Source organism: Haliotis asinina, chromosome 9, assembly GCF_037392515.1.
Source record: "Haliotis asinina isolate JCU_RB_2024 chromosome 9, JCU_Hal_asi_v2, whole genome shotgun sequence".
NCBI lineage: Eukaryota > Metazoa > Mollusca > Gastropoda > Lepetellida > Haliotidae > Haliotis > Haliotis asinina.
The window spans coordinates 62803856-62822694 of record NC_090288.1 but is presented as its reverse complement, the minus strand read 5'-3'; the positions used below and the strand labels follow the sequence as shown (position 1 = coordinate 62822694).

Below are 18839 nucleotides of genomic sequence, written 5' to 3'. Positions count from 1 at the left end.
CCCAACGTTCCATATTGATTTGACATCCATCGATCTTAATAGCTTGATTATGTCTTTCAACACTGAGTCCTTTTTCGGTTACTAGATACATTCACAGTGGTCTCTTATTTTAGTCAGTCGAATATAATTGTATGTATTTTAGGTGCAAATAATGATTATTGTCAGTGTTTTTTTTTTAAAAAAAATACTGATTATTTCAGTGTTTTGAAAAAACTGTTGTTCAAGTGTTGGGACACAGTTATTACGATTTCAATTACCTTTTGCAAAGCTGTGGAGACCAGTAGACTCCATGATGTTTGTGACATAAATGTACAAATCTGAAGAATATGTGCTTACTGGACTTCCTATAGTGATTAATTTCACACCACCTTTATGACATGATCCGATATACACAGTCTCATGTTCATCGCCAGTGACTTCTGTGCTCCTATCCATTATTTCTATGCCATTATACGTCGTGAATCACAAAGTTATGGAAAACCCGCCTTTGTTGTTATGACAGTATCTAACCTAGTTTTCCAATTAATATTCCATAAAAAAGGCCGTCATGTTTTGCTTTATTTATTGATGAAAATATCAATATGGAAGACATTCTGTTGATGTAATGTCCTGCCGGACACCAAGACAGGCAGGTCTACAATATACATCCGACCGGAGATGTCCCATCGACCGATGCTTTTCGTGAACACTTTAAACAATCAGACAACTGACTTGGTGCTGGAGGAATGAAGAAGATGTCACTCGTTCCCAATGCTTTCCACCTGAAACATATGAGATGTATTATTATTTGTCTAAATATGCAAGTGATTCTGGAAATATATGTGATTGGGAAGGACAATGACATTGATTACAACCACACTTACACAACAAAAATGTAATACTTGATTTCATAGAAAAGTGCCAAATGGAACAAATCCATTGCCGTAGCCTCTGTTTAAACGACAATTCATGTGTGACAAGTACTCGACCGCTGTAAATACATAGAAATAAAGTTATTGTCGCAGTTTCCAAAGGTGGAATGTGTAATATGCTCTGACTGTAAAAAATGGAGGTCGTACAAATATTCTTTGTCGTTCACACAATGTATATTGTAGATCGCAGAGTTCAAGTTTCTGCATGTGATAACGGATATTCGCTACCGCTTCGCAAAGACGCTGGTCACAGGCAGAATCCTCAACACAGCGAACGTCTCTGCCGACGTCGATGTTGACGTGACGCTACCAAACTCAGCCTACATCAGCGAATTCTCCTTGTAAGTATGTTAGTCAGTGTTGGCAAATAAATAAAGGAGAGTGAGTTTAGGTAGTTCAATATCTTGTCCAAATCTTCATTTATATCGGGGGTGGGGTCCCAAAAAAGTGAACCAGTTTTTGACAAGTAGATTTTAAGCGGTAGAGAAACCAAATTTATTTCTAAATATTCAGAAAGTAAACCTAGGGTATAATCAACAAATACATGAAATATCTAAGAGATTGCTTGCGAATTATGCGAGTACTATCAAATTCAAGACAGCATGACAAAAAGTGCAATGCCATATAGGACTCTCTAAATGAGAAAGTTTACCGAGAAGTGACAGACAAGCTGGACGCGCGGGCGCTGATGTGCTGGACGTAAGGGAGGAGGTATCGGTGAAAGAAATACGTAAAGGGCTTTCTGCTTGAAAGAAACGTACGCCTTTGTTTAGCTGTCGAGGAAGATGGAGGTCACATTGAACACAGACTGCAATAAGTGAGTTTCCCCTTGATACTGCATCTTGACATGCTGTTTTGAATTCGACAATGCTTGCATAATTTGCAAGCAGTATCTTAGATATTTCGCAGACATGTTGATGATACCCCAGAGGAGTTACTCTTTGAAACGTTTTAATAAATTCGGTGTATCTGTCGACGAGAAAATACTTGTCAAAAACCGGTTCATTTTGGGGGGGACACCCAATATATCCCATTTCTCATCGAAATGCAAACGACCATCTTTCTTTGGCTCGAGGAAAAGTACAAGTGTAATTTCGATAAGTTAAGGAAGGGAATTTAGTACACAGAAAACCACTGTCATGTTGATAGACTAACTGACTGTGTAATGGAAGGAATTACGGCAAATTGCATGGGGTGGTATGAGGTGTTATTGGGGCTATAAATTATTTTTTTAGGAAATGATCGTCACTGCAAAAGAGCGTCATAAGTCATGCCCCTTATAGTTGTGTTTCTGTTATTACCGGTAAACTACCGATATCACTGTTTCGACAGTGGGCTGCGTTTGTTACATTTGAGATGCAATTCCTTCAAATTTGCCATAATTCCTTCAGTTACTTAGCGGGGCCTGAATATACCGTCTGGCGACACCAAATATGGGCTTCACACATTGTACTTTTGTGAAGAAACAACCGGGGCCTACAGCATGACGAACTAGCCCACCTCCCCGAAGTTGATAGAAAGATATAAACCGATAAACGGAAGACATTATCAAATGTAATTGATATTGCCTGAAAAAAGGATAAAACAATCCGAGGTAGACTTGTGGGTATTTTCTTCTCTTTCAGTACATTCAATGACCAAAAGTACTTCAGCAGTGTATATGAAAAGGAAAGTGCTGAAAAGAGGTACATCGCAGCTAAAGCACAAGGTCATGCTGCCGGCAAGATCAGCCAGAGGTACGTCATGTTCATTCCAAATGTATAGGTCAACAGTTGTTCACTACATGTCTGACGTCAAGGAATGTGTCCATCCACTAATGGTAGGTAGGTCTTATCGCATGGGATCCATGTGCATTTGACAAGACTGCGATATGCGACATTTTGTAAAGATGGCAGAGAGAGTTACTTTGTATGTACTACTAGCCACCTCTGCACGTCATTGTTACACATCCCGAACATTTTCAACACGACAGTCTTGATGGCAGTCAGAGGTACGTCTTATGCCATATCATCCTGCTTCAAGGGTCAAGTTTGAATCTAGAGAAAGCACAGCAACTATTTACCTTGGACGCCTGCAATTCATCTAGAGGTACACCATATTCCATATCACCCACGTTCTTATGTCATGAATGCAAATATACCACACTTTGAACAGTCTGACACATGGACAGGTGCAATTCCTTCAGACGTAGGTCCTATTCTATGTTACCTATCTTCAGGACTGCATATACACCCCACATTGAACATTCCTAGCAATTCACTCAGCGTTACCTATGTTAGTTCTTCTGGCCATCCGATCCATTTGGAAACATAAAAATAATTGAAAAATGTTGTGAAAAATGTTGTGAAAAATGTTGTGAAAAATGTTGTATATATCAGGAAAATACCCGACGTCTGATGTAATCTAGTTTATAACATGCAGTGCCCATGAGACGAACAAGTTCATAATGAACCTGAGCGTTCCAAAAAACGCCAACCTTACCTTCAATCTGACGTATGAGGAGGTGCTACAACGACGTGACAGTGTCTACACTCACTCCATCTACATCGACCCTGGTCAGCCTGTTCCGGACATGAAGATCGATGTCGCTATACAGGACACACGTGCCATCACCACACTCAAAGTCCCGCCAATATCTGGCAACAGTATAACGGATGTAGACATCACTGGTAGGGACTCAGTTTTATACTTCTATACCTGTACGCTGTATATGATTTCTGACAAGCAAAATCAGTTTTGTTCATGACCCGGATGTGAATCATTCCTAGAAGTCATCTTTCTGACATATACTTAGAACAAAACGTGAAGCGCCACCTAGTATCATTTGCCACTATTGGTTGTCTGATAGGATATTTTTTCAGAAAAATAACATTATCAACGGTTAGTGCTTTTCAGTTTAAAGACAAAACGATTAATGAAATTATCTTTTACTTTAAACAGGATGTGTGCGCTTTTAGAAAATAGGCATTGTGTTTTGCTCAAACAAGTTACCTTCTTTTGAAAAGTGAAAATCAGAAATGACTGTTATATGATAGCATAGTCGTCAGTCTGGACAGGTGAAACCTAAGTCCTAAGTTTAATAGTTTTGCATAAGCAGGATGGGAATAGTTATTTAGCTTTAAAAGGCAGTAGCGTCTTATTTTGAACAACATTTCCTTTAATTTGAAATACAAGTGATTATGATGTCTCTAAATCAATTACTAGATGAACATTCTCTACATTAGGATAGGCTTGGTCCTCCTAATTACATCACATCTTAGTTGTGAAATAGACCGGCGCCGAACCTTTCATTCTGGGTATACAAGAAGCATACTCTTTATCTGAGGAGAAGCTGGCAGACGTAAGGTATATGCTTGTTGTTGACCCTAGAGAACAACAACCTGGCTGTCATACAGAGACCCACCTCCAACTCAGCGTACATTCGCTTCCACCCGACCCTGGAACAACAGTTGACACGGTGGGCAGAAGGAATCTCTGGCGTCTTCTCGGTGATGTATGATGTGGACAGGGGCTTTGATGCTGGCGATCTCCTGGTAAGTTTGGCAGCCATTGCTGCATATGACACGGGAACATGTGATTCTGCCATAATCAGAGGAACGGCTTCAGCATTGATTCTGTTACACATGACGCGAAGAAACTACATGCTCAGCACCTGCCTCTACTTGCCACTTCGTAGTTGAAATGTTTGCAAGACCAGGGGTGTTTGTTATTTTGTTTGAGATATGTGTATCACACATGGATTTTTGTCTGTTTCATCTAGGTCTCAAATGGCTATTTCATTCACTTCTTTGGTCCTGATGTTAATAACTCCATCTCTAAAGACATCGTATTTATCCTGGACACGAGCTCATCTATGTACAACGGGAAGATGGACCAGCTGAAGACCGCCATGAAGGCCATCCTTAGAGATCTCAAAGCAGACGACAAGTTTAACATCATCTCATTCAGCTCCCGTGTCCGATACTGGCAGTCGGACATGGCGGAGGCCAGCAATGCTGAACGGGCTGTCAAATACATTGACTCACTCAAATCAGTAGGCTGTAAGTTGTTCATGTTAACGGAACTTGTCTGATAGTAATACAACTTCAGTAGTGATATCGAGTATTATGTCATTATTCTGTTCTCAATGATGGAAAACAATATGTAATACTGTGGTATTTTACATATTTTAGGGACAAACATCAGAAAGGGAATTGTATCAGGGATGGCGTATTTGAGCGAAAGACAGAGGTCATCTGAGGGAGCTCTCATTATTTTCCTAACTGATGGAAGAGCAACGGCGGGCGAGCGTAATCCTAACCGACTATTGCAGGTAAGACAATTCCCAACGGTACTGAATGTCAGATCTCATATAACGGAGGATGGGAACCTCCTTTGAATGTTTTAATTCATAAACAGTGCCTGTCAGTTTTCAGTCATTATCAACCTATGTGGCTTTTAACGGCTCGGCTCAGACAGTCTTTTCAAGATCGTATCACATGGTGACACTATATTCAACCAGAGATGTGTATTGTAAATACCTGGGATGTGAACTGTAAAGTTGTGACTGCTGAGAGTTTGCACTGATAATTCTAAACCTAGGTTTTGAAATAATTATCATTTACGATTGAAGTCTTCCTATCACTGATCCTAAAATGTCACATCATTGAAAACTTCCAACATATTGTGTCAATACCTGGATTCGAACCTGCAGCCATTTGTTGACTACCTTAGCGGCTTTATCCACTAAGCCACAAAGGATCGCTGTTGGAAAAGGAGATCGTTTGTCCGTATGAATCATGCGTTCCTCACATGACGAGTTCTATGGGCAACGCACGTGCTGGGCACAGGTAGCGCAATCAAAGGCGTCAAAGATGTTGGCTGCCAGTCGCACTTGAAGGTGGCACCGACTGTTCCATCATTTGCGAGCTGTTCCATCAGTTGTTCTGCTCAGTGCATGTACACAAAACATTTGTACAAATTGAAAATAATACCTCTTAACATTCAAGCCGGTTCCTAATTCGCATAAAACACATCTCCTTGGTTTTGGTCACAAACCACGGAGGAGGGAAAATTCCGAGGGTCGAACGAACACGTTATACCGTGTGTCGGGTAGACATCCCCTATGCAGTGATGTAAAACATTGTGTTGTTTGTTTTTCAAGCAGTGTATATCTACAGCAGTTGTAAGCTGGTGGTGGTTCATCCTTAATTGAGTGTGAGTTTTGAAAACGTTTGTTATATGACTCTGATTGTCAGTGCATGGGATGCACAAGCTTTTCATGAAAGTCGGTCAGGTTACGGCCACGTGTGTCACCGCACTCGCTATACCGTATATCCCATTGAAATCTGTTATAAGACATCTGATCTTATTGATATCGATCCCTATATATTATTTTAAAAGATATTTTACACAAGCACGGTTGATAAGTCTGAGAAACCACGATCAGGGGGTCCGAGGGATGTTCCCGACACTCAAGGTTCACAATCTCTTGTAAACCCTCGTAGTCGTGATTTCTGCTACACTGATTGCATGGGGTGCCGAGGCGCATGGTAAAAAAACCCAAGAAACTAATAAACTACCTACCCAAAACAAACTAGCACAAAGTAAACATTTCTCATTAAAAAAAGAGCTTATATATTTCCAGAGTGTGAGATCAGCCAACAAAAAGGACATCCCTTTGTACACGCTAGCGTTTGGAAAGGATGCCGATTGGGATCTTGTCAAAAAACTGGCGCTCCAGAACTTTGGAATTGCGAGAAGGATCTACACAGACGGTGATCCCGCCAGACAGATTCAGAACTTCTACCACCAAGTGTCCTCAGTCATGCTTCACGGTGTCACATTCCGGTACAGCGACGCCATTACCTCTGAAACAGAACGCATTTCCTCCGGAACACAACGAGAGTTCACAAACTATTTTGAAGGATCTGAGCTTATTGTAGCTGGTATCCTTGACTCCCAAACAGACTCTTCTCAAATAGACTCATTGACAACAAACATCATAGGAACGTCAGACAGTGGACCTGTAAACCTCAAACTCACCAGTTCCGAAGTGGATCTGAAGACCCAGTTTGAGGCTCTAACACCCCTGTATGACGACGCCAATGTTGAGGAAATTCTGAAAAGAATGCATGCTTATCTGTACATCCGGGACCTAATGCAACAGAGGGTTGGCGAAAATGACCGGAACACCAGAGAAGATCTGAAGCAGAAAGCTCTGAAACTGTCCCTTCAGGTGAAAATCGGTTTCTATATTATTCTCGTATGAGCCTGTTTTGTAACAGCTCAAAAGCCTTTACCCTCAAAATATTATATTGCATGAATTTAGTTACATTACTTTAATTAGACATTTCTCCCTATTAGGCAGAAAAGTTAGAGTCTGGCAAAAACTTTAAAGGCAATATACGTTGGCAAGACTAAATAGATTGAAGATCCCTGATGTTACATCTTTCCGATTTCTATGGAAAATACATCTTTTACTCGGTATATAATAGTCCATCAAATTCCTTTCCTCAGTATCGTTTTGTGACTCCTCTGACATCGCTTGTCGTACAAAACACGTTGTCTGACCTCCGTCGGGATGAAGATTTGTACGCTTTCAAGGAAAGGGTCCTGCCCACTCCTCCTCCATGTAAGTAGTCTATACGAACATACACTCTGGTCTTACTGCACGGTACTGACAGACAAAGACATGTATCCAGCATCATGATCTGATCAACCAGAACGCTGTGTTGCTACACCTGACACCTGCAATCACCTGGACGACTGATCGCTTAGACATTTTAGAGTTGACGTATGTACTTATAGTATCAAGAGCGTAATAAAACTGCTGCCCTAATGTCTTATTTATGTATGTCAATGCATGTATCCAGAAATATGTTTCTGCATTTCAGTTGTCGTTTAACAAAGCCTACCATTGGTTCATCCTTATCATAAAGTTGTCTCCCTTTACAACTGAGTCTACTGAGTCTAACCAAACCTAGCAGCGGGTCGCGTCAGGTAACCTTTGAGCGACCTATGACCGCCCAATCAAACGCGAAAAGGCCGAAAGGATTTAACCAGTCAGACAACGACTACTGTTTAGGGTTTGGCGTTTCAGGGACACTGATTCCTCAGTAAATGAAAATCCGCATAAAACACAGGAATTTGACTTGCAGTATATATGCTTTGGGCTTTCTGGTGACATGGTTACCATTAGCTAATATTTCCGCAAGCTGCCATCTTGAATACTGACAAAACGCAATTTTCTCCGACTGTTTACTCACTGTTGACAGCATTGTAGCGTGATCCACGTGCATTATACGGTAGAGATCGTATGGAAAATAGCATTCGGAATCGTTCGGGAACAAACGTTTCCGAGGCAAAAGTTCAAAAGATATGTGCGAATTTCGCGATTTGGTAAGATGTGTTCTGATTGGTCAATCTCAAAGGTTACATGACGCGACCTCCTACAAGGTTTTGTTAGACTCAGTAGTGGAGTGTAAAGAAAAGTACTGAGAGTACGTTTACTTACACTACATTGCGAAGCGTGTTGCATTTCATTCTGCTGGTGGTTGAATGTTAAAAGATAAACAAAATCAAAGATCTTAGGAGTAATAAATTCGCATCGCCTCGGGAAATACGGAATTAACATGGGCCTTTCACCGTAACCCTTTCAAGACACAGTTTAACTAATACTGTGCCAGTCCGGGTTGCGCAACATTGAATATGTAATGTCAATAGGTAGGGAATTGGAGTTTAAGTCTGTGTTACCGAGATCTGTGATGGCGTGCATGTCTCGTTCCCACTAACAATTCGACACTGAGATAAATGAAATTTCCTTAATTGAGTTATTTTACCCGCAATAAAATATTGTCCATATTTTCCAGATTACAGGCGTTACTACGGCGGTGGTGGTGGTGGCGGCGGTGGATCCAGCAGAGGTGGAGGTAGGTTTCCGTAGTCTGTCCACAAAGTTGGTTAGTATGGATATGTGTCTCACACATTACACTAAAGTGAACACATCGGAATACGTTCATGTCCTGTGTTACTACTACATGTGCATACACGAAACGCTACGCAAGGACACGCATAATACGCTTTGTGCCACTCAAGGATGTGTGTCTTTCAATATACTTCCTGTTAACCACAATTCAATCTGCAATCTGACATGGCATATTAAAGGGCGATATGTCTATCAACCATACATACCGCCAAAAATGAAATACATTTATCTGACCACTTCCAAAAAATTCAAACAATAGAGCCGTAATCAAAGGAATTTGCCAGTAACCAATACCACCAAGCGTGTAGTGTGATTGGTTGATGAGTATCGCTCTTTACCACCAAAGGTGTGGTATGATTGGTTGATTAGTATCGGCCTTTACCACCAAGCGTGTGGTATGACTGGTTGATGAGTATCGACCTTTACCACTAAGCGTGTGGTATGATTGGTTGATGAGTGTCGACCTTTACCACCAAGCGTGTGGTATGATTGGTTGATGAGTATCGCCCTTTACCACTAAGCGTGTGGTATGATTGGTTGATGAGTGTCGACCTTTACCACCAAGCGTGTGGTATGATTGGTTGATGAGTATCGCCCTTTACCACTAAGCGTGTGGTATCATTGGTTGATGAGTATCGACCTTTACTACTAAGCGTGTGGTATGATTGGTTGATGAGTATCGCCCTTTACTACCAAGCGTGTGGTATGATTGGTTGATGAGTATCGCCCTTTACCACCAAGCGATGATGATTACTGATTTTGCCACTAGGTGGTGGGGATCCTCACTTCATGATGTTCATGGAAGGCCTCAAGTATCCGATCTGTTTTGACTTGCTGGGGAAGGACAAGGAGATCTACCAACTGATACATGATCCCCACACAGGTACGCACTGGGACGAGAATGAGTTTCCTGAAGTATTCACCGCCTTTTAGACTATCCGTTTCGATAAATAAGTGATTGGTCATTACATTTAATCTTTAATATTCTAAAGAATAAAACGTGATGTTGGATATAATATATATATATCTGCCCAAATTTAACAAAACGTTTTACATTCTAAATGACAGATGTTTCGATGTCCGAAGCTTTCGTGGAATTTGTTTTGTTTCTAACAGCATGTGTCCTTGTTTTACGGCCACATTAAGCCATAAGAAAAGCAAGGTTTATGGGTGTCAACTTCTTTATTGTGAATAACACGACGTTTCGGAGTGTATGATTGCTCTTTCGTTAGGTGAAGCATACACTCCGAAACGTCGTGTTATTCACAATAGAGAAGTAAATGTCCATAAATGTTGCTTTTCTTCCACATTCCAGTGCTACATGCCCTTAAATATTTCACATACATACAGGCAATTATCAAGGTGTCTTTTCAGACTTAACTGTGAATGGACGAATAGGTGAAGGTAAAAAACACACCCGACTAGGCGGCTTCAGAACATACCTAGTGGAGATTGCCATCATGCTCCATGACCTTCACCTTCTGGTAACCCGTAGCAACATCGCCCTGCACGAGGACAGCTATTCCTGGGAGAATGACTTCAGCATAACCGTCCCTGGAGCTCGGCTCTTCATAACGCAGGTCACAAAACGCAACACCAAACTATCCGTGGTTTTTGACAGTGGCTTGCAGATCGACATCGTGAGACATTTACACTCGGCCTCAAATTCTTTAGGGGGAAACTTCCTTAACATAGAGCTTGGAAATGAAAAACTCCTATCTGAAGACTCAGATGGCATCATTGGTGAGTCACAATTCAGCTTTGCTAGATAAATGAAATAAAGCAATAAAACGAGGTATGATCCACTTAAAGACAACGCGAACAGTTGTCAAATCAAGCGACTGAGTTATGATTTAGTTATTCATGGGAAGTCCATGGATGAAACATCTCATGACGCCAACCATCAGTTGTTACCCAAATATTAATCTTCCCTTCTACCAATGTTAACAATTGTCTTTCATATATAGTACTTAATGTAAATATTTCTACACAGGGCAATTCATCCACAAGAAAATCCGGCTTCAGACCATCACGTACAGGAACGGACACCTAGTCGGGCATCTGCGCAGTGTCACAGGGCTAGAAAGACGCCATGGACGTGCCCGCATCAAACACAGACACGACCCCGTGTTTAACGAAACCGTCTCCTGCTGGGTGCTAGGAGATAGAGCCAGGCGACTCTTTGATGCCCCTCCTAAGTACTTCGTCGTTGATGACATGTTCCAGAAAACGTTGTCTTGAGCAGGTGTTTGTCAAACGCAAACAAAGCAGTCCTTAACGCGTTTGACTGATGTGCTCACAATGGACGCTGACTCAATGATTAACCACATGATATTGTATGCTTCTTTCAGTTACTCAGCGCAAGATGCACCGCGTTTCTGACATCAATGCCGCTACACATATTTAGTGCCTTCCCTGCTGTTTCACACATAGTGTCTGATGTGTAGTACTAGATAATCAGATATGGCAATATGTATGAAGCGTAGGGTGAACACTTTGGAACTGCTGCTTTAGAACTGTTGCTACATCGTCATCATTTTGATTACCAGGTACCACGTATCGCCCATTTGGGTTTTCATTCTTTGTTGTACTAATCATGATTTCGTCTTATTATGGCTACAAGCTCTGATGATTTCGTCCTATTATGGCTACAATCTCTGATGATTTCGTCCTATTATGGCTACAATCTCTGATGATTTCGTCCTATTATGGCTACAATCTCTGATGATTTCGTCCTACTATGGGTATTGTTTCATACACATCCATCTGAATCAATGACGCACAACACACACCAGCTCATTATGTTTACCTGCACTCACGGGCACGAATGAATGGTGGGAAGTGTGGTGTCGTCACCAGGTATATTGCATCCCCAGAAACGTCGCGCAACTTTCCACAAGCGACATTTAGGATCACCATGATTGAATTCCGTTATATTTTGGGGACATGGGATTTCCTAAACAATAATAAATCGGCGTAACTTTGTACAGTTCATTAGTTATTTTTTGTTCACAGCCGAACATTTTGTCAGCTGTAAATGATCGAGCCCAGACATGATAAACCAGTGGCAGACACTATGAGCATCGACATATCGACATATGTCACTTGTCTACGATGACATGCATTAATAGATTCTAACTCGGGTCTCACTTGTTACATCTATAGGAGGGCGAAAGAATAGCTTTTCCATAAATTTATAAATGACTGTGGATTTTAATGGATTAATCTCCGGTCATAGTGACTTGGATCTGTGTAATGCATGTCTCATTTCATCACATTAGATTTGAAAGGACAATACATGTCAGCATAAAATATGCTAACTACATTGAATATATATTACTGAAACGTTTGTGCACGTTCTGACTTTGTTTCCAGTGATGGTATTGTTCCATGGCAATGACGGTACAGTCTCTCTGCATCGACATGTCATGGAGCACTGATCTTGTCATGTTTGAAACCGCATGATGTACGAGTGGCATATCATTGTACAATGTCGCAAACATATATTTGCAGTCAAACCACGCTATAGGGTGAGTGAATGAGTATAGGTTTACGTCGCTCTCTGCAAAACGCAAGCTAGATGGCGCCGATCTGTATATATTCCAGTCTCTTGACCAGAAAATCTAATGATCAACGGCATGAGCATCGATCTGCTCAACTGGGATGCGATGACATGTGTTGACTAAGTCAGCGTGCCTGACCACCCGATATTGTTAGCTGTCTTTGATATGGCATGCCGTGCCGATGACTAATTCTAACCAGCACCTTCATGGTTTGTCATAGATTGTCGGTTTCCGATAACATCCGACGCTGCTTTCCTCTGTGGGGTGTTCCACTCTGATGACACTCTATGTACCAGCAAGGGTATGGTTCAACCAAGTTTGAGATTCGAACAGATGACAGACGATTACAGGGATGGTTGCCTTCTCCATCTGAACAAAATAAATAGCAAATAGTGGAGCAGATGAAATATGCATGCAGTGATACAAGCAGAAAACTTGCACCTTTATTGACTGGTGCATGATAAACATTTTAGAAAATGGTGGAACTCAAAATACTTGTATTTTGGACATGAGCAGAAGGTTATGTTTGTGTGTTGTTAACTGCCGCACTCAGCAATATCCTTGCTTTATGAACGCGGGTTGACTGTAAATAAAGGAGTCTGGATCAGACAGTTCATTCATCAACAGCAGTATCGATCTACACAACTGAGATACGACATGAGTCAAGCAAGACAGCCAGTCTGACCATCCTTGTACTGAACGTTACTGTAAGCACTACAACATCTGTAGCTACTGTTTGGAGTATAATCTTTTCATGGCTATATGTTACAGCACGAGAAACACGAACCATGATGTAGGTATCAGCGTCTTGACTGTAATTGGAATTATAGGTGAAGACAGATCATGGTCTTGCAGAACACGCTCTAACTTTTCTCAAGATGTAACATGACATTCCTTGTCCCGCTTCTGGACAGACTGAATTCGAGGCTTTGAGAGAAAATGGGAGGTTCCCTTGGTAACTGTTTTCTTCCCTCTGCTACTGTTCTGGTACAGTAGTATTGCCAAAGGCATGTCTACAAACACGTGTCCCACATTTTGTACCAGTGCAAAAGCATTGCTGACAGTGATGGTGAATTCACGCTGAAAAGAAGTCATCGAAATTTCCCCATGTGCATGACACTAAATATACATTCGAGTAAGAGTTCTATGTCATCCTTCATTGTTTTCCAGTTGTTCTTTACCCTCCTTGGATTCTGAGATGTTAATACGTGACATCATACATTTATAACACGTGATATCACACCTACACAACATTTGATATCACACGTGCAGAACATGATATCACAAATACATAGCGCATGTCAACCTAACAAGTGATTTTACACTTTCATAAGACGTGATATTACCCCTGCATGACACGTGATATCACAACTACATAACACGCGACATTACACCTACATAACACGTGGTATCACAACTGAATAACATGTGATATTACACCTACATAACACGTGGTATCACAACTGAATAACATGTGATATTACACCTACATAACACGTGGTACTACGACTACAAAAGACGTGATATCACAACTACTTAGCACTTGATATCATAACTATATAACATGTCATATTACGCCTACACAATACGTGATCCTACACCTGCATAATACGTGAGTCACATCCGACTCGAAATCCTTGACTTGCCTCTATTTTTTAAACGTGATTCACCTTTGTTGGAGACATTAAAATATAGTTGACATATTTGAATCGCTCTTTCGCGTAACTTAGAGCTTTTGACCTGTTTATAGCACCTTGTCTTTCCACACTTCGTCTGACCCCGTCTATCGTAGAATACGAAGCAATGTTTCAAGTAGATGAATCTACACATCTACTGGTATAATTAACACATGGATATAATCAGGGCAATTATAACTGAAACTTTCACTATTTTTGTCGAGGCCGAAACTCCATTTGACAGTGTTAACCAAAACATACTTCTATATTCTTTAATCAGGAGGGAAATATTCGGTGAGCTAAATCACAGAAAATGAGCATATAGAACGGCGAATGCAGCTGAAGAATTCACCAAGGAAATGAAGTCCATGTGCTACTAGTATGCCCGTGTATAAAAACTGACAACAAATGTACGTATTTATCATGTATTTTTGATTCAAACATTCGCCAATGTTGCACACTGACGACATTTACCTACAATAACACTTCATAATGATTTTGGCCCCTTGGCTGGAAATATATCTATGTCTCGATAAGCATTTAGATTCCACAAAGAGCCGTCAGATAGAATATATGCCAATTATATTAGGTGTCAAACATGCGTGCTGATTTCGAGATTCAATGTACCCGCCACTGCTATCCCTTATGATCAGTCCATAGTCTGACAAGATGATGACAAGATAACAATATGCTGTCATTTACTCGTGGTCAGACAGAACGGCTGTTGCACGACGTTTTTCTCCTTTCGCTATAAAAACCTGTGGTCATGCATCCAATCATCGTCCTGCTGAGAGCTGCAGAAATATACAAGGTATGTAAGTATCCGCTGGCTCACGGGCAAGAATGTAGTGACTTTCAGTTTAATGTGCAAACTCAACATACTTGCCTCACATAATGCCTTACATACTATCATGGGTGCATCAATTCCAGAACTGTTAACCTTTTTCTACCCGGTTTGTATCCTGAACTACCTGATGCCATGTAGGTAGAAATGCCAAAGCAGATTATTTTCTCAAGGCTCAGGTACAGGCTCAATAACCAGCATAGTACTATACTTTAGTTCCGGATATTGAATAGAATCTCGGAGGCGATAGGCAACTGGTACTTAGTGCATATGGACAAATGCCCACATATGTGAAAAAGCCAAACTCCGGTAATCCGGACCCTATGATATCAAGGGAAACGGTCACATGTTCGGATAAACGAACCGTGCAGAGTTCAGGTCCCCTTTGTTTCCCGGCGCTCTGTTCAGTCTGTTGAAGGTTCACCATGTGTTCAGAAAGATCTTTTTACCAGTTTGTAACGACGCCTGGCTAGTTTCCTTTCATACATCAAAATGTCAGTATTAATATTCGCTCACACAATATTTGGAATCACGAAAGGCGCCATTATTCCATGTGCAGAGTTGTGTCCCTTGTCTTCACCAGAAGCCAGTGCAAATGGTTTCGAATTCAAGGTCCTCCTTATATTTCCAAGCTGGTTAACACATCGCACGTTTCATTTGTGTTTAAATATTTCTGACCATTGCTTTTATCACACATTACGTTGCCTGACGCATTGTGTAACCGAAATAGCGGTCGTAAATTCACTCAACCAAAATACAACCTTCGCCATAATGATATGAAAGGGTAATGGGTTTTTTCAGAATGTCGCCGGTCATCCTTTTCGCTCTCTGTGCCTTGGTGGTCACGACAAGTGCATTCGGTGTCAATAACGGCAACGGCATCAACGTTGGAGGTGGTTTACCCGGGATGAATAACGGTGGGCCTGGAAACGCCTTCGGAGGTGGCCAACCTGGACTGAATAACGGAATCGGCGGACCAGGAAACGGAATGAGCAACGGAAACAGAAATGTAAGAACATAAAAATATAAACATGATTATTAAAAAACCCATGCCTGTGTAGTAGATTCGTATTTACTAGTTATTACGCCACCGAAAAGACCACACATGTTAAGCCGTATAAAATATATGAGTCTCGAGGCACGTTTAGATGTTGCAGGTGTTAATGCCATGGCAACATCTTTAGAGTACATCTCAGACGGTTGAGTAGACAAGTAAGGCTAAGTAATCTTTTAGTGACATTTTAAGTAAAATATTGACAAGCTATACCCATACCAACTTCTATTATTGTACAGAAACGGCACTGACACGTGACACTCACGAAAAAGGAAGAGTAAAGTCTGTAAAGTTTGTCAGACATTGTTTTTCACTTGGTTGTTAACAGATCGTGTTGCAGAAATCGTAGGATCGTTGAAATAAATACCGAAAAGGACACAACTTTAAAAGTAAAAACATTGCCTGTAAATGCTCAGTCTTGCCATAGCGACTAACTCAGTCTGGGTTAGGGAAACCAGTGGTCGACTGCATTACCCCCAATTGGAGTCGGGGGAAGCTGACACACAAAATCAAAGGTCATCCTGTAACCCATCAATTTATGTATCTTAACATGTACTTTGGCACTACAGGTGTCTATTCCTTGTCCACGTGTTGTTATCTCGTGTTTGTAGTGTTTGTCCGCCAACCAGATGTGTGGTCAGAGCGGACGGTGCTGCACCGGTCTCGAGTGTATGGGCTACAACGTCAGGACCTGTCAGCCGTTCAGACTAGGATAAACAATATCTCCACAGTTCAATGTGATGTCTTCAAGAACAGCATCTCTCTTGGCAACCATCATTGTGATGTACTAAATTGAGTATAACCATTATGAAATACAAAGATATGTTTAAACTAAAGACACTGAAATAATATAACAATCATAGCATCTGGTACATACTCTGACGTGTATAAATCTTGTGTCAATTTCTCCTTGAATAAAATATGTCAAACCCACTGGAACTGTCCACTCTATCATTATTTCCATGCTGTCATCAGCTATTAAGCAGGAAAATACATCATATTGTTATTAGGCGATCGATATTTTACAAATTCGTTCTCTCTCTGCCATGATGTTTGCCTTAGACACGTTTAACGACAAAAAGCACTTACTATGTCTGGTTTCGCAAAATTGAAAGCCCATGACATCTGTTTGTCGTTAATCTGAAGTGGACTCTGGACTTGTATTACAGCCTAGTGCGATGACACTTGGAGGCGTCCATGCACACATATGTGTTGTTTTGAGCTTGCTACGTTCTGTATTGTTCCAAGCAGGAACTACATCGAAGTTCGTGTCGTGTATCGCAGTATTGGAGCTATCCTTGGACACGTTGTTGCCGTATGTCAGCGCACACATACATACACATTAGAGTGACAAATTAATTTATGTTCAAAAAGATTATATATCCTGTTTACAATGTCACCATGTGTTCCTTCCATGTGCAACAGAAACAACTTCGCAGATATCTGACGCAACACCCACAAAACACATAGCACTCAGAGAAAAGATTCATGGGCTCAGTTATTAATTCAGTAAGACATAACATTTTTTATACTGCTTTCTTGTTATCTTGATAAGCATTTTATGTATATTATACTTACCGGTTATTTCAGAAACACTTTATTCCAAATGGTGGTGGCCATGGTGTCTGGAAACAGTAGAACAGCGCATAATCTTTTCCCGAACACCCGAACACCCGAACACCTGAACATCTGAACACCTGGAGTCACCGATGTGTTGTTCATGTAAAGGTTATCGCCTTTTCGCTTGTACGCCAAGTGGATTTCGTTTGCATTATAATCAAGGCAAAATATTCTGACAGTTTGTTATAAATTTGCTAGTCACATTGTAAAGATCCACTTCCCAACAAAAGATTAGACTCACATAAAACGCTCACGGTATGCTATGTTGTGTGTGTGTGTGTGTGTGTGTGTGTGTGTGTGTGTGTGTGTGTGTGTGTGTGTGTGTGTGTGTGTGTGTGTGTGTGTGTGTGTGTGTGTGTGTGTGTGTGTGTGTGTGTGTGTGTGTGTGTGTGTGTGTGTGTGTGTGTGTGTATGTCTGTGTGTGTGGTTACATCGAACTGCTAAAAAATGTGTGCGCATGTGAACAGCTACGTTTTGGTGTAACGTTTTGTTAAGATTATTGTTTCATTTACTAAACGTATGACAATAGTCTTTTCAACGTTACAATACTTTAATTCATGTGTAAACGATATCTCTTAACCGTATTGAAAATTTCGCAAAATGTAGTTTAGAACAGTAAACTGCCATGTTAACACTAGTAACTCAAAACCTTTGATGGGAAGAATACATATACCTTCTGTTTTGTTTGAGAATGTGCAGCTTCCCACTTACTGAAGGAGCTACGGGTGATGATGTCACGTGGTGTTGGCTCCACCTGAGTGGTGCACCGAAGTGACCGAATGTTGTGCTGAGCTGTGATTAGGTTACCTTAGCTCAGCTCCCTCACGTCTCTTGAACATAGTCATAACAGTTTTTACCTTCGGTTTCTTCAGCGGTTTCGTCTTCTTTTGATCCCAGTTCGGCAAAGATTATATGTCTGATTTTGACAAGAGACATACAGTACCTATTGTTTGTAAAACCACCAATATTCATAGTTTTACATATATCAGCGTTATCGTGTTAATATCTTCTTCATATACTTCTGTAAGCAAAACAGCGTGAATTCCGAAATCCACGATGTCAGTTAATTTTGGATGGTCACATTTGTTTTCGATTATTCTTCCTGCTCAGTCTTAATATTTTCAGGAATATAACGACAATCAACACCAGTCATGTTTCAACATGATGTCCTGAGATCATTACATCTCAGAGTTTCAGCGATTCAT

At 40.9% G+C, this 18839-nt stretch overlaps 2 protein-coding genes across 2 annotated transcripts in view; both read left to right on the top strand.

The window, feature by feature from the left end:
- LOC137296084 (inter-alpha-trypsin inhibitor heavy chain H3-like) overlaps window positions 1–12226 on the top strand; it is a 37742-nt gene extending 25516 nt beyond the window's left edge. Inside the window, exons 3-14 of the mRNA XM_067827750.1 lie at window positions 1095–1252; window positions 2537–2647; window positions 3333–3580; window positions 4281–4444; window positions 4672–4951; window positions 5084–5223; window positions 6538–7128; window positions 7410–7524; window positions 8762–8821; window positions 9647–9760; window positions 10252–10620; window positions 10871–12226. Coding sequence (XP_067683851.1) covers window positions 1095–1252; window positions 2537–2647; window positions 3333–3580; window positions 4281–4444; window positions 4672–4951; window positions 5084–5223; window positions 6538–7128; window positions 7410–7524; window positions 8762–8821; window positions 9647–9760; window positions 10252–10620; window positions 10871–11118 — 2598 coding nt within the window. The 3' untranslated portion in view covers window positions 11119–12226. The remainder of the gene's footprint in view (window positions 1–1094; window positions 1253–2536; window positions 2648–3332; window positions 3581–4280; window positions 4445–4671; window positions 4952–5083; window positions 5224–6537; window positions 7129–7409; window positions 7525–8761; window positions 8822–9646; window positions 9761–10251; window positions 10621–10870) is intronic.
- The window catches only part of LOC137296089 (protein rolling stone-like), a 355451-nt gene that overhangs the window by 119799 nt on the left and 216813 nt on the right, over window positions 1–18839 (top strand). The gene's annotated exons all lie outside the window — the stretch shown is intronic.